Raw genomic sequence first — 17,213 nt, forward strand, 5'->3', positions numbered from 1 at the left:
GTGGCTGCACAAACACACAGGTGAGTGGCTACACACACACACAGGTGAGTGGCTGCACACACACACAAGTGAGTAGCTACACACACACACAGGTGAGTGGCTGCACACACACACAGGTGAGTGGCTACACACACACAGGTGAGTGGCTGCACAAACACACAGGTGAGTGGCTACACACACAGGTGAGTGGCTACACACACAGGTGAGTGGCTGCACACACACACACAGGTGAGTGGCTGCACACACACACAGGTGAGTGGCTACACACACACACAGGTGAGTGGCTGCACACACACAGAGGTGAGTGGCTCCGCGCGCACGGCACACCGACGCAGTACACCGCTCGCCATCAGAAAAATGAACGAGTTCAACTGCTGGCCAGGACATTTCAAGTGCATTATGTTTCTACTTTTGTGCTGTCATCTCATTTCCAGTGTTTTACTGAAGTCTCGTGCTCGCATCGTGCCAGTGCTTTGTAATAAAATGTTCTCATGTGGTCTGGCATGCTGTTCTTGACGCTTTGGTATGTTTTGACACGCTTTAGGTGCCGGCAAGTCGTGTTGAATTCGATCTACCCTTCGCTAATAGGTGAGACATTCTCGATGGCAATCAGAGAAAACATACTTCATAGAAAATCAGTGTGAAGTTAGATCAGGGAGGGGCTGTCGTGATCAGATATTTACCGTAAAACAGCTGATAGAGAAGAGTTGGGAGCACAAGGAGGAGCGTTGGATTTGCTCCGGAGACTTTAAGCCGATGATTGTGTGTGGTGAGAGACTATGATGGGACGCAGCGCCATGTACAAATGGGTGGTGAGACATCCGAACGGTGTGGTGTGTGTTGTACCCCACGTTGTTTTTCAATGCTGTGCAAAAAAACTTCGTACGCGCTAAGCACTGAAGAGAATATGACGGGTAAGTGTAGGAGAGATGATTAGGCAAAAAAAAAACCGGCTCTTCTCGGTGGGACTAGCGACCAAGAGGAAGGCCATTAAGGCCAGTTGGTGGACGACTGTCAGGGCAGTTCTTGGGAGGCCCGAGTGTTCACAGTGCGGGACCTGCAGGATCTGGTGCCAGGGATAGAAAGCGTTGGTGAGGTGTGATGGTGGCATCAAAAACTTCGGTCGTGATGGCCTCTTCATCTTATTCGATCATCTACCTCTCTCTCTCTCTCTCGCCCTGTACCGCACTGCTGTGACTGGTTCACGCAGATTACCCTTGCAGATGGCACTCGTTCTTGCGAATGGGAATTAAAAAGACAAGCGCCTCCAATGGAACATTCGTCCATATATCAATTTGTACGTGCCCCTGCTGCAGGATGTACAGGTGTGGATAACTGTGCTGGTAATATTTATAATAGATTCTATTGCACCACCTTAGGGTATATTTTACAGGTCAATGGCATATCATATAACCAATGAGCAATCATTGCTTCGAGAAATTACTTTGACTTCTCGCCACAAACAGCAATTTCCTTTGCAACTCCCCACTCCCCCTTCCTGACCTTGAAGCATAGTCCACGTGTCCATCTCTTAATTATTCCACGAATCGTCACCAGGCCGATAGATAAATGATGGCCCTCTTGGCTTTAATGCTCATGCCTTTGTTGTTACAGGTGGTGGGCAGTGGCACACGGCTGTGATCCAGTGCTGTCGAGGCAACAGTTTGTTGAATCATGCGGTGATTTGAGATACTTCTAAACCCTCCTGGCTGCGAGTTGGACAGGAGGTAGCTCCATCAGCTCCTGAAAATCATCGCACCGATGCTTCTCCACTCCACGATATGCCCCGTGTGAACTCCATGTGACACGTGCAAATGGCACAGAGCGTGTTGAAACTGAATCTCACCAACCTTACCAACGTCTCGTCTAACAGCTGTGTTCTCAACGCCTTCCAGCTGCTGTGCCCCCCGCCCGAGATGTCCTACGCGAGCAGCGTTCTCGTGCAGACTGCGCTCGTCATCTGCATCGTGGCCATCGCTGTTGGCAACACGCTGGTCATCGCGTCCATCGCCTACTTCCGAGAGTTGCAGTCGCGCATGAACGTCTTCACGCTGTCCCTGGCGCTCGCCGACTTCCTCGTGGGCGTCCTCATTATGCCCTTCAGCATGCTCAAGACCGTGCACAACTGCTGGTTCTTTGGCCGATGGTTCTGCAAGATTCACACGAGCCTCGACTACATCTTCTCCACGGCGTCCATCCTGCACCTCAGCTGCATCGCATACGACCGCTACAATGCCATCTGCCACCCGCTGTGCTACACGCAACGGGTGAACAGGGCCAAGGTGGTCGTGATGCTGGGCGGCTGCTGGGTGGCTCCTGTCATCTACGTGGCGCCCATAATGCTCGGCTGGAACATCATCGGCATCGAGGAGGTAGTGGCGAGCATGACCTGCCCCGACAGCTGCGTCATGTTCAAGAACACTACCTTTGTGCTTCTGGACACGGTGTGTGCCTTCATGGTGCCCATGTCCATCATGGGGGTGGCGTATGGGAAGATCTACAAGGTCGCGCGCGATCAGTCGAGGAGGGTTCACTCGCAGCACCAACAGCAGGTGGATGGCAACGCCCTCAAGCGGGAGCACAATGCCACCAAGACACTGGGCCTCATCATGGGGGCCTTCTGCGTGTGCTGGCTGCCATACTGCGTGGTGAGCCTGGTGGACGTGTTCGTACACTTCCAGACAAGTGGGGTGGTGTGGAGCGTCGTCGCGTGGCTGGGATACATCAACTCCGGCTTCAACCCCGTGCTCTACGGACTCTTTAACCGACCATTCCGTAGAGCATTCGCGATTGTCCTCAGCAAGAGGATTTTCACCTCGGACACAAGAAATGTGGATCTTTTCAGAGAAGATTAATTTGGAATCCAGGGATAAAACAGTTTACTCACTTCATCATTGGACCTCCTTTGCCAGTACCAAAATATAATAATAGGGTTTCCCCCCTTTTTTCTGGCAACAAACTGAAACCTTTTACAAAGATTCATGTCTGCATTAATCTGGCTGCACACACACACAGGTGAGTGGCTACACACACACACAGGTGAGTGGCTGCACACACACACACAGGTGAGTGGCTGCACACACACACAGGTGAGTGGCTGCACACATACAGGTGAGTGGCTGCACACACACACACAGGTGAGTGGCTGCACACACACACACAGAGGTGAGTGGCTCCGCGCGCACGGCACACCGACGCAGTACACCGCTCGCCATCAGAAAAATGAACGAGATCAACTGCTGGCCAGGACATTTCAAGTGCATTATGTTTCTACTTTTGTGCTGTCATCTCATTTCCAGTGTTTTACTGAAGTCTCGTGCTCGCATCGTGCCAGTGCTTTGTAAAAAAATGTCCTCATGTGGTCTGGCATGCTGTTCTTGACGCTTTGGTATGTTTTGACACGCTTTAGGTGCCGGCAAGTCGTGTTGAATTCGATCTACCCTTCGCTAATAGGTGAGATATTCTCGATGGCAATCAGAGATAACATACTTCATAGAAAATCAGTGTGAAGTTAGATCAGGGAGGGGCTGTCGTGGTCAGATCTTTACCGTAAAACAGCTGATCGAGAAGAGTTGGGAGCACAAGGAGGAGCGTTGGATTTGCTCCGGAGACTTTAAGCCGATGATTGTGTGTGGTGAGAGACTAATGATGGGACGCAGCGCCATGTACAAATGGGTGGTGAGATATCCGAATGGTGTGGTGTGTGTTGTACCCCACGTTGTTTTTCAATGCTGTGCAAAAAAACTTCGTACGCGCTAAGCACTGAAGAGAATATGACGGGTAAGTGTAGGAGAGATGATTAGGCAAAAAAAATACCGGCTCTTCTCGGTGGGACTAGCGACCAAGAGGAAGGCCATTAAGGCCAGTTGGTGGACGACTGTCAGGGCAGTTCTTGGGAGGCCCGAGTGTTCACAGTGCGGGACCTGCAGGATCTGGTGCCAGCGATAGAAAGCGTTGGTGAGGTGTGATGGTGGCATCAAAAACTTCGGTCGTGATGGCCTCTTCATCTTATTCGATCACCTACCTCTCTCTCTCTCGCCCTGTACCGCACTGCTGTGACTGGTTCACGCAGATTACCCTTGCAGATGGCACTCTTGCGAATGGGAATTAAAAAGACAAGCGCCTCCAATGGAACATTCGTCCAGATATCAATTTGTACGTGCCCCTGCTGCAGGATGTACAGGTGTGGATAACTGTGCTGGTAATATTTATAATAGATTCTATTGCACCACCTTAGGGTATATTTTACAGGTCAATGGCATATCATATAACCAATGAGCAATCATTGCTTCGAGAAATTACTTTGACTTCTCGCCACAAACAGCAATTTCCTTTGCAACTCCCCACTCCCCCTTCCTGACCTTGAAGCATAGTCCACGTGTCCATCTCTTAATTATTCCACGAATCGTCACCAGGCCGATAGATAAATGATGGCCCTCTTGGCTTTAATGCTCATGCCTTTGTTGTTACAGGTGGTGGGCAGTGGCACACGGCTATGATCCAGCTCTGTCGAGGCAACAGTTTGTTGAATCATGCGGTGATTTGAGATACTTCTAAACCCTCCTGGCTGCGAGTTGGACAGGAGGTAGCTCCATCAGCTCCTGAAAATCATCGCACCGATGCTTCTCCACTCCACGATATGCCCCGTGTGAACTCCATGTGACACGTTCAAATGGCACAGAGCGTGTTGAAACTGAATCTCACCAACCTTACCAACGTCTCGTCTAACAGCTGTGTTCTCAACGCCTTCCAGCTGCTGTGCCCCCCGCCCGAGATGTCCTACGCGAGCAGCGTTCTCGTGCAGACTGCGCTCGTCATCTGCATCGTGGCCATCGCTGTTGGCAACACGCTGGTCATCGCGTCCATCGCCTACTTCCGAGAGTTGCAGTCGCGCATGAACGTCTTCACGCTGTCCCTGGCGCTCGCCGACTTCCTCGTGGGCGTCCTCATTATGCCCTTCAGCATGCTCAAGACCGTGCACAACTGCTGGTTCTTCAGCCGATGGTTCTGCAAGATTCACACGAGCCTCGACTACATCTTCTCCACGGCGTCCATCCTGCACCTCAGCTGCATCACATACGACCGCTACAATGCCATCTGCCACCCGCTGTGCTACACGCAACGGGTGAACAGGGCCAAGGTGGTCGTGATGCTGGGCGGCTGCTGGGTGGCTCCTGTCATCTACGTGGCGCCCATAATGCTCGGCTGGAACATCATCGGCATCGAGGAGGTAGTGGCGAGCATGACCTGCCCCGACAGCTGCGTCATGTTCAAGAAGACTACCTTTGTGCTTCTGGACACGGTGTGTGCCTTCATGGTGCCCATGTCCATCATGGGGGTGGCGTATGGGAAGATCTACAGGGTGGCGCGCGATCAGTCGAGGAGGGTTCACTCGCAGCACCAACAGCAGGTGGATGGCAACGCCCTCAAGCGGGAGTACAATGCCACCAAGACACTGGGCCTCATCATGGGGGCCTTCTGCGTGTGCTGGCTGCCATACTGCGTGGTGAATGTGGTGGACGTATTCAATAACGACCAGACTAGCAGGTGGGTGTGGAGCGTCGTTGCGTGGCTGGGATACATCAACTCCGGCTTCAACCCCGTGCTCTACGGACTCTTTAACCGACCATTCCGTAGAGCATTCGCGATTGTCCTCAGCAAGAGGATTTTCACCTCGGACACAAGAAATGTGGATCTTTTCAGAGAAGATTAATTTGGAATCCAGGGATAAAACAGTTTACTCACTTCATCATTGGACCTCCTTTGCCAGTACCAAAATATAATAATAGGGTTTTTCCCCTTTTTTCTGGCAACAAACTGAAACCTTTTACAAGGATTCATGTCTGCATTAATCACAATACTTGCAGTCAAAATGCAAACAAAAAACACACTCAGATAATATATGCATTGTCCTTGAAACTGATTGGTCCACACCAGAGACAGCTTTCTTTAGAGCCTAGTCTCAATTGGTGCTAGACCAGATGACGCCAAAAGGCGTTCAGCTGAACGCCTTTTGGCGTCATGAAAAAAGGTTTCAGTTTGTTGCCAGAAAAAAGGGGAAAACCCCTATTATTATTATAGTTTACTCACTTACCATCAATACCCATTGTGACCAAAAGGAATTTTCTAAGCACAGATGACAGGTTACTGAAAGATTATGTAAGGGTGTGCTTTAAAGGAAATTTTGATGGCATAAAAAGCAGGAATTGAGACTCAGCGATTCACCAGGAGTGATGCACTACAAACAACAATGGAATGATTCATGAATAGAATTGTGACTCCGAATCGTGACCCTTCCACTGAATCGTCGTGGAGGGGTGGATCCATAACGAAGGGGAAACACTAAAGCCATGCAGCAGGACACTGTAAGGGCAGACCCTAGAGATCAGGTGTCAACTTTGTAGCAACCTCGGGATCCAGCAGATGGCAGGAAACAATGGCAAAGTGCACCGGCATCAACTTGATGACGTCTTAACATTAACCTTCATTACTGAGCAGCTGATTGGGCACATAATATGCTCATGATACTACGATGCACACCATAGTAGTATCATAAACGCTGAGCAAACTAAAATGGCTGAACTTTTCCAATTCTACAGTAAACTGGTTCCAGAGCAACCTCTGAGACCGCTCACACTGTAAACAATCTTACCTCGACCAAAACCCCGTGACTAAATGTGTTCCTAAGGGCTGGTCCTATCCCCTTCTTTCGTTATGTCAAAAACTTAGAAGACTCACTGATCCACTCCGATCTAGGTTTGTTTGCTGATGAGACTGCTGTGATGGTGTCAAGCAAATGCGAGGATGATCAATATGCCGAGCCGCAATAAGACTTTGACTCAACCAAAACTAAATGATCTCAAACGTGGTCTTAATTCTAGTGAGATCTAACTCACAGTGTTCTCTGGAACACCGTCAATTGACCACCCCCCCAGCCCATAACTAAAATTGTGGTGTTCGACTCTCAACACATTTGCTTATTATTTTGTTGCACGAAAGTTTACTTTATATTTAGCTTCTGGGACAGAAAGAGACTTTGCATTCCACCCCAACTGCAATTGGAAATTGTTTAAGCCACTCTTCTCTCCAGCTTTGACTACTGCGATGTTATATACAGATTTGGTGTTGGCTCACCATTAAAAACACCGATTCGATCGTCTCACTCTGCACTCCATTGTGCCCTCGATGCCCCCTACAGAAGCCATCACTTTGCACTTTATTAAAGCTCTGATCACCACACCACGCCACCCCCGCCCCCCCCCCCCCTTCCTTTGATCCACAAAGAGATCGTAATTTGGCTACCTTCATCCTCAAAATGTTACAAAGTAAGTTTGCTAAATATCTTCTGGATCATTTAGTCTATCAGGTAAATTCCAATATCCTTAAAGCTCCTCCTCCCCCATGTGATAACCAAACTTTCCTTCCGTGTGGCGACCCCTGACCTCTGGAATAACCGAGCAACATCCTTGTATTATGTTTAATCACTTTTGGACCTCAGATTCCATTTCAAGTGTTCATGCAATTGATAGTTCTGCTGTGATGCATTCTTCTTGCCTTGTATTTCTTCTACTGGTTGTATCCTGTTCATGCGCATCCTTGCCATGGTACTTCACCATGTAAAGTTGTTTTTGGATTGTATTTCATGGTTTTTTTGCTGTAACCGGATATCAACCGTGTAACCCATCAAAATGTCCATTTATTTCCCAATGGTTTTAATCTGTGAAAAAAAATAAAACCGAACTTAAGGACAGACATTTGAGATCAGGTGCCTCTATATGCATGGTCACAAACGGGCTGTTGGGTAGGAATGCATGGTGGGTGACTGATGTAATTTGGTGACCAGGACACAAACGTGTTCAAGGCCAACTACATTTGATGTTATTCTTTTATTACCTTGAACCTCGATAACATTACCAATACTTTAACAGCTTATCTGAATTTACTGGAGGCATACTTCCTTCGTTGGAGAGTTCGACCAAATAATTACAAAACCACCGAAGCACTTCCACTTATATACTCCTGCAATAGATGCAATAACTCCGCATCGGGGGGTTCACAATTCATTGGATATCTGAGCCAGTGCCAAACCTGGATAGAAATGAGGTTCGGGCGAAAGGGTGTCGAGTCTTCGGCCGTGAATAAAAATGACGACAGTAATCCAATGCATATGACGAGCACAGAAGAAGGAAACCAGCTCGGACGTTTCCTAGCTCAATAGGGTCCATGTCCCCGATCGAGTAATCGGAATTGGGTCGAAAAATCAGCTATCAGAAAACAGCAACAGCAGCAGCTATGACACAATCAGGAAGCAAAGCAGCCAAATTCCAAAACAACGAAGAGGCCGAGAATGGCGAATGAGGAGACCACAGTAGGGACATGGAATGTGAGAACACTATGGGCACCACGGCAGTGCTGCGAAGAAAGGAAATGAAAAGATACAGAAATGAGATGGACAGGAACGGTGGAATAAATGGGGGTGAAGTGATATGGTCAGGGGAATATAAAATGCACACCAGAGGAGTAGGGTTCTTGTTGAGTGCAAAGTGAAAGCATCATAATTGGGATACAGACCGGTTAGTCCAAGAGTATATGTAGTGAGATGTAATGGGCAGCACCTAAATACTTCATCCAAATAGATGCACTAACGTCAGATAGTGCAGAAGAGGATATTGAAGGATTCTATGAATAGCTGGAAAGCGTGTTAAAGGAACTGCTTTGTAAAGATATTAAGATAACTGTGGTAGACTGGAATGGAAAAGTTGGGAAGGATAACACTGGAGGGGAACGCATCATGCAAATGTGTGGATATGGAGAAATAATGAAAGAGGCGAGAAACTTGGAGAATTCACTCCAAAACATGATGTGTTCATATGTGATACTAAGTTCAAACTAAAATTCTGCATAAAATAGAGATGGAAAGCACCGGATGGAAAACTTACAAATATGATAGTTCTGGTAGTGATCAACATACGTTGGAAAATATCAGTTCAACTATTCCAAGTCATCGAACCACAGCCTGATACTTTGAAACCTATGACTAAAACTATAACGTATATCCAGAGTGCAATATGAGCAAAAGAGGAGCATAGAGGCACTCGAGAACGAGGAGACAATGAGGAAATATAAAGAGGAAATATCGAGTAGAATTAGGGGGGGGGCAAAATTGAACACCTTTGCATAAACAGCAAAGCATTAGCACTGAATAAGATATTGGAGCAAGCAGTAGAAGCAGCAATACCCTTCGTAGTAAAATCCTAAAGAAAATGTATAACTGAGAAAACCTTGCAACTAGCACAGGAAAAGAGAAAAGTAAGACTGTAGATAAAAAAAAATCGGATGAGATGGCGACTAAGTGCAACAGGCTATGCAATGAGGTAAGGACATCGGCAAGAAAGGCTAAGCTGAAATAGTTGGAAAAACAATGTTTGCGACAGTGAATACTACACTGGAGAATACAAGACCAGGGAGGTGTGCAAACTAGTCAACAGCACAAATATGAAGTGGCAACCAAGGCGAATGGTGATACAAGGCAAGAATGGTAAGATCTTGATGGACAAAGAGGCAAAAAAATAGATGAACTGATCATTGCAGGGATTTGTATAGGGATACAGATCAAGAGAATACAGAGCTGGTGGATGAACTAGAAATATATGAAAATGATAACATCTTGCATGAAGAAATAAAAAGGCAATAAAACATTTGGAGGGAAGGAATACATGAGCTATGCAAGCAAGTACGGAGAGAAGGGAAAATACTGGAGGAGTGTACAAAATCCATGCATGTGACGATACCCTAGAAAAGAGATCTCACCGATTGTAAAAATTACAAAACCATCGCACTAATGAGCCACATGGGGGAGATACTTATGATAGTACGATTACATCGATTAACAGTGCAGACTGATATTTGGCAGAACTTAATATTCAGGCTTATAGCAGAGAAAGCAAGATAAACAATAGGCTGATTTACAACTGTTCCATAGATTTCCATAACGCATTCGATTCGACTAAGCAATAAATAACGTGGGAAACATTAAGATCATACGGCGTGAGGGGACTAGTGGCCACGGGAGGTAATGACAGGGGGATCAGTTGTGAGTGTGAAGGGACTGGTGGCTACGGGAATGTTCGAGAAGGGGGCGTGGTCAGGTGACAGAAGAGGATGGTGGAGTTTGCCGGTAGAGGGAGCGTCCAGAGTCAGCGAGAATGATCGAGAAGGGGGGCGTGGCCTCGTGTTGGTATATAAGGGGAGATGCGCGGGAGACTCTGGGCTGTTGCAGTGGGGGTCTCCGCCTGATGTCAAGTCAACGTGTCTTCAATCAAGTGCCATCTCAAGAGAAGTGTGTCAAGTGGTCATTACAGCTGCACTCATATTTGGTGTCCGCGAGGTGTGGCTGAATGATGATCACCTATGATCCATTGCTGTTTAAATTACATGAGCGGACCTGTGCACGTGGGGACTTACAATGCCTCATTTGTGTTGCTGCTGATTTGGCAGCGGTGCACAAGCACAATGTATAAAATATCTCCCGACATTCGTCAATGATGCTGACAAAAAATAGGTAACATTTTGAGCAATTGTACTTCTTCATAGCATGTCAATAGAGAAACAGAGTGGATGATACTGGAGGCTGCACTCTGCACCATGGCACCCGAACAAAATTAAATGTAAACTTTTTTCTCATGATCAGTTTCTAAATTGGTAAATGAACAGCTATGTAAAAGGATATATTGGGTAACAAACCATTAAATAACGAAAACAAATATTGCGAAATAAACTGATATATTTAGAATGTTGATTTTATAAATAATTTAAGAACTGGTGATGATTTAATGATTTGTCTGTTACCAAACGGCTTCTGTTAGGTTGTGGTGGTGCCACCGTCTGGGCTTCGTCCGCCGCATCACCACACAGATCTGGAGGGTTGAGTATTGACTGTGCAACAGCTGAGTGACGTTGCAGAAGGAAGATAGGAAGAGATGGCAAGGTCAATTAGCCACGATGACTTCTTGACTGATTTATTTTAAAGCCATAATTAGCGTCGTGTGATTCAGTGGAAAGGCTTAAGGCTCCAAGGGCTAAACAGAGGCCAGTCTGTCGAGATTTGTACAGCCCGACAAACACGAGAAACGTCCCAAGTCACCATCACCATGTTTTTTTATTACTCCGTACATTTATATAAATATAACATATCACCTATCAGCTTTACATTAAGTTATACCTAATTAATACGCCCGTAGGGTCCGCTGAATCTAAACAACACGTGCTTCCTCAAGGGCACTTTAGAGATGTCTCTCGGGTGCGATTTTGTTGGATGAAGACCTCTCGAGACGTCACACCTCACTGACTAATTGTGCCGGAGCACTTGTGTGGGAGACACCGGCTACTGCTAATTAAGTATGAACAGACAATGCCATCTTGATGCTTATGCGGAATTTACAAGCGAACAGGAGCTCCGCGTGTTTGCTTCTATTTCCCTCTCGATGTTTTGTCTATCCTCCATGTCTCTCCGTACTCCGATCCATATGTATATATATCTCTGTCGCTTTGTGCGTGTCTTTCTCGCTCTCTCTCGTTGCGTCTCGCTCTGTCTGTCTCTTTGTGTTTGTATTTTTCCACGTATTTCTACATTTCACTCTTCGGGCCATAGTCTGGATGAAAGGAATGCATTTCGTATTATCATTGCGCCTAGCCTTTGAAGATCATTAGAATACGTTTTACACTGGACACGTGGAATTGTATAAAGTCATTCAAGCATTCACAATCCGATGCTTAAATAAAAAAATATATTCAGAAGAAAACACAGACTTACAAAAACAAGGCAGCTGCGGTCAGATTGCATGTGGAAAGTACGAGTTTAAAATGTGAGGCAGACGAGGTGACACGCTTTTGCGAACGTTTCCCATAGTGGCAGTCGAAAATATGTTCTCAGATTTGCTGAGTATATTGTCACTTAAACTCCCAATAGGAATAGGCTCCAGAAAATGTTATAAAAAATCACAAAGAAAGCTGCAGAGTTACTATATCAGCAAAGCAACGGACATGTCTTACAAGTTTGATAAGCATTTGGAGATACCTCTTGGAGGGACATAACTCGGAACCACTGCAGAGTATGTGTACCTTGGACAGCTGCTGAAGGAGGACCATAAGATGTGGATGAGAGTAGATTCGGATATCTAAACTTGATTATAAAATGTTCAATTACAATGGGCCTAAAGAAGATCGTGCATAATCAATGTGTAGTACCTGCTTTGACACATGGTTCAGAATCATGGTCAGTAACGAAACAGTTGACAAAAACAAAAAGAGGGACGCGTGGATTAGATAATAAATGCAGGTTAATGGCATCGTTCAAACTCTTTATAAACCTAAGTTGGCTTGGGCACGAGCCGTCGCGAGACGGTGTTCAAGAATAATAACAAGGAAGTGGCAGCCAAATAAGCTTGTTCGAGATGACGTCTGCCCAAGAGATGGAGCGAAGAAATCAGTTCATGTGCAGGTGCTGGGTGGATTGTTTAATCGCACGATCGTGAGAGGTGACCAGTGGCTTGGGGAGGCCTTCACTCAGCGGTGTATTGATCATGGCTGTTTGTGATGATGAGCACGAGTCTAAAGGCAACGTTGAAAAGTGAGGCTGACCCTGCCCGTTGAGTGACACCAAATAACCATCCGGGTCACTACGTTTGGGGGCACAGATTCGCCTCGATAACTAAATGCCTCCATCTACTCCCGCGTCAATTCAGGATCAAGTTTCAGCTTTCATCACCCTCTATAACAGTTGTTCGTAGCCTGGGGCCTGGGGTGCACGCTGGACCCCCTGGGAGTGCCAGATGCCCTTTCTGGGGGATACGAGATATATCAGATTAATTTTAGAAGGTGAATCATCGAAAGACAAATTCAGCAAGGGCACGTAGGTACAACTACTTTGTTTCATCAAACCTATGCATTCATTAGTATGATACATTTATTTTTTTACGATGGAGAACCAAAGGTCTGCAAGGCTAGAGCAAAGGTTAAAAACCACTGCTCTATAAGATCCTCCATCAACTCGCGCTCATCCACCTTCCCATCTCGATTTCTGTTTGGTAGCACATTTCCATTGACGTCATGCTTCGCAGTCGACGTGAAACACAAGGCGAAGGAACGTGGTGGTGATGATGATGAAGATGCGTTCATGGTCCTCATCAAGACTGGAGCTCAAGCCCCCCGTAGCAGAACATCCCCTACGCTCTACGTATCAACTGTCCCACACACATTATGAGACCTCCTTTGCCAGTAACAAGATATAGTAAAAGGTTTTACCCTTTTAACTAGCACAAAAACTGACACCTTTATTCAAGGCTCGGGGTGAGCCCTCAATACTCTGATAGTGCACTGTTTTTGAGTTGTACGCCTTTTGGCGTCTTCTGGTCCAACACCAGTGGAGACTAGGCTCTAAGAAAAGCCGTCTCGGCTGTGGACCAATCAAATTCAAGGACAGTGCATATTATTATCAGAGTTGTCTCTTTTGTTTGCATTTTGACTGCTTGTGTTGTGGTTATTGCAAACATGATGCCTTGAATAAAGGTGTCAGTTTTTGTGTCAGTTAAAAGGGTAAAACCTATTACTATATCTTGTTACTGGCAAAGGAGGTCTCATAATGTAAATGCTCATCCCGAGCCCTCAATACTCTGATAGTGCGCTGTTTTTGAGTTGGACGCCTTTTGGCGTCTTCTGGTCCAACACCAGTGGAGACTAGGCTCTAAGAAAAACCGTCTCGGGTGTGGACCAATCAAATTCAAGGACAGTGCATATTATTATCAGAGTTGTCTCTTTTGTTTGCATTTTGACTGCTTGTGTTGTGGTTATTGCAAACATGATGCCTTTAATAAAGGTGTCAGTTTTTGTGCCAGTTAAAAGGGTAAAACCTATTACTATGCCCCACACACAGTCCACACACACACACTATCTCGCGTTTAGTTATAACGCTGTTACTCCTACTTGTATTCCTACACATGTTCACCCAGAAACGTCGCAAGACTCGTTTTCAGGAGGACCCTGTTCCAAACACGGCCCACGCATTAATTAAGCGCCTCCTTCAGTCTCTGCCGACGAGGTGACTCTTCATCCTCATTGAATCCCATTGTCAATTGAGCACCCCCACCACCCACGTCCCACCCCCCCGAGTCGTCAATCTATAGAGTTTGAAGCGATAATTGGTTTCCCCGCTGGCTCGGCGCGAGACGCGGAACGCTTCGAGGCGGCGCGGATATAAATCAGCGGGAGCAGGTGGAGGCGGCGTCACACAAGTGAGTGGCTGCATATATACACACAGGTGAGTGGCTGCACACACACAGGTGAGTGGCTGCACACACACAGGTGAAAGACTGCACACACACAGGTGAGTGGCTGCACACACACAGGTGAGTGGCTGCACACACACAGGTGAAAGACTGCACACACACAGGTGAGTGGCTGCACACACACAGGTGAGTGGCTGCACACACACAGGTGGGTGGCTGCACACACACAGGTGAGTGGCTGCACACACACACACAGGTGAGTGGCTGCACACACACACACACAGGTGGGTGGCTGCACGCACACACACAGGTGAGTGGCTGCACACACACACAGGTGAGTGGCTGCACACACACAGGTGAGTGGCTGCACACACACACAGGTGAGTGGCTACACACACACAGGTGAGTGGCTGCACACACACACAGGTGAGTGGCTGCACACACACACAGGTGAGTGGCTGCACACACACACAGGTGGGTGGCTGCACACACTGCAACGGCGCACACCGACGCATCCTTAGGGCGCGCAACACGTGATTCGATATCAGGGAGTGCAAACTCACGTGCAAACGTCGACTGTATCGTTCGTCATCGTAATAATCATCATCATCACCTCTCTGAGGTCGATAAGGCCAATAAGTGCTACGTTGAGGAATGGTTCCACGGGTGGACTCATCGTCACCGCTGGCCGAGGAGTTTACATCAAGGGTGCAGGAATCCACTTCAGCTCGGTCAGTTTATTGCAGGCAAGGCCCACTGAGCCAGTAACCTTTCTCATTGGTGACCCTTCGACTTGTTTTTCTACACCCATGGGTTGGACGAGTAGAGGTGGTCTTGAGTGAGTGATGAAAAATCGCGCGACGTTCCAGCAGAGTGATAAAGCTGTAATGTTGCACAATTGGAGTTGAGTCAATGTTTTTCAGGCGAACAATCAACAAATTCACCCGTGTATCTCCCCTCCCGCAGATGAGGGCCAACATTTTACCGTTTTCATTTTCGAATCGAGGCCTACGAAATGTTATAATTTGAGGTTTGAAGGGCGTTGAATATAAATGTGACATCCGATTTTAATATTAACTTTACCTTCACTATGAACCCATTATATACACACCATAAACCCATTACATACAGCATGAACCTATTATATACACCATGAACCTATTACATACATCATGAACCTATTACATACAACACGAACCCATTACACCACGAACCAATTACATACATTATTAACCCATTACAACATGAACATATTGCGAATATGAAGCCATTACACCAAGAACACTTTACATGCAACATAAACCCATTACATGCACCATGCGTGAATCGATGAACGTGGATTCCTGCTCACACACTCATCGATAAAACTGAAGTGCATTATTTGGTGATGTTGCGTTGGCAATGGTGCACAAGCGGTCTCTCTGTGTGCCGTGAAGAAGGACCATTGCCCAAAACGTCGCGTATTTTACAGCTTTTTTCTTTTTTAAGGTGGTGTTATGGACGAATATTTAGATTTTTTTTTGTAATGAACGCAGCTTTAAAATATTGTCTCGTGCATCTGTAGGGGCTGCACACACTGCTCCAATAAAACTACGCACACAATGGTTATATAGTATCTAAGCCAGTTGGGGGTTCTTCTGCATTCCCATGGCAGGAGCTGTCTATCCATTTGTCAATCACTTTTGCGTTCCCACAAAACGATGTATATTTTAGCGACCCCCCCCCCCCCCCGGACGATGATGAGCTGACTCATCCCCCAGCTAGGATGTGAACTCGCACGCTTTCGATTGTGAGCCGTTCGCTCGAGCGTTGAGCCACCGGCTGGGATTGCGTTGCAGTGCGCACACAGAAAGATCACGCGTAGAGAGCACACTTGTACACGCGTGCCACATTTAACCCAGGTGCACACTTGTCCAACTATCTCATCACCATGATTTTAATAAAAACGCGCCCTTGTTACGAGTCCTCCTTCTTCAGACTGCCACGTTGGTCGCTTTCTTGCAGTGTTCCTTTCGGTGACGATCTTCATATTTACGTGTTCTGGACTATCTGCTAAGCTGTCGATTTTTTTTGTGTTAAATACGTATTTAACACGATCCTCTCTCTTCATACGGATGAGCCTGTGTCCTTCATTCGTCGTCATTCTCTTGAGCGTCTTCAAAACGATGCCGGGGTCTCTGGAACACTTATCTCCCGATTCTGCTCTTACTTCTCAAGTCGCTTCACCCACGTCCCCGTAAAAGTCGTCCGCTAATTTCCATTCTCAAGCCTCTGTATTCATCAGTACATTTCCAATGTCCTATTGCTTGGAAACATAATATTCGGCTTCAACAATGGCGACCTTTTATATTGTCTCCATCGTTCAAACATCGCCATCTATTTTTGTAACCGGCCCGACTAGCAATATCATCATGAAGCAATCTGCGCCTGTTGCTTGCCCCTAACGCTGCCACTAAACACAATGAAGTTTCCATTTCAACCGTGCTCCTAGTGATCGCTGACATATGAATCTGCCCAAGAGTGTTGTTGAACGCGTCGGTTATCATTATTGATCCTGAGCCGTCAATCTCTTCCAACATCTCTCAATTCGGCAAAGACCTCCTAACGCCACTTGTTCAACATCTCCCCACAGCGGCCACTTCCTCGTTTTCCGGGACTCTTACGAATGCCATCTCTTGTATTGACCACGGCAGGGCCAATTATTGTTTTCTGGGACTCTTACGAATGCCATCTCTTGCATTGACTACCGCAGGGCCAATTCGTGTTTTCTGGGACTCTTACGAATGCCATCTCTTGCATTGACTACCGCAGGGCCAATTCGTGTTTTCTGGGACTCTTACGAATGCCGTCTCTTTCATTGACTACCGCACTATTGCCTTCCAAAAATCGCCGCCTTCAAACACCGAATGAAGCAGAATGTCACCATCACAC

At 46.7% G+C, this 17,213-nt stretch overlaps 2 protein-coding genes across 2 annotated transcripts; both read left to right on the forward strand.

The window, feature by feature from the left end:
• Positions 1-1,278: 1,278 nt before the first annotated feature.
• Positions 1,279-2,992, forward strand: LOC116939614 (trace amine-associated receptor 365-like). Its single transcript, XM_032948233.2, has one exon. The coding sequence runs from the start codon at positions 1,815-1,817 to the stop codon at positions 2,853-2,855; it is 1,041 nt and encodes a 346-aa protein (XP_032804124.1). The 5' UTR covers positions 1,279-1,814; the 3' UTR covers positions 2,856-2,992.
• A 1,095-nt stretch (positions 2,993-4,087) lies between these two features.
• LOC116939742 (trace amine-associated receptor 365-like) lies at positions 4,088-5,983 on the forward strand. The gene has a single exon (XM_032948504.2). It carries the CDS (start codon positions 4,673-4,675, stop codon positions 5,711-5,713), a length of 1,041 nt encoding a protein of 346 aa, XP_032804395.1. The 5' UTR covers positions 4,088-4,672; the 3' UTR covers positions 5,714-5,983.
• The last annotated feature ends 11,230 nt before the right edge of the window (positions 5,984-17,213 follow it).

Source organism: Petromyzon marinus, chromosome 6 (genome assembly GCF_048934315.1).
Source record: "Petromyzon marinus isolate PM22_M1 ecotype Great Lakes invasive population chromosome 6, UKy_Petmar_22M1.pri1.0, whole genome shotgun sequence".
NCBI classification, from domain to species: domain Eukaryota; kingdom Metazoa; phylum Chordata; class Hyperoartia; order Petromyzontiformes; family Petromyzontidae; genus Petromyzon; species Petromyzon marinus.

Coding starts and splice junctions, on each gene's coding strand:
- LOC116939742 (XM_032948504.2), top strand. CDS start 4,673: ATGGCACAGAGCGTGTTGAAACTGAATCTCACCAACCTTACCAACGTC.
- LOC116939614 (XM_032948233.2), top strand. CDS start 1,815: ATGGCACAGAGCGTGTTGAAACTGAATCTCACCAACCTTACCAACGTC.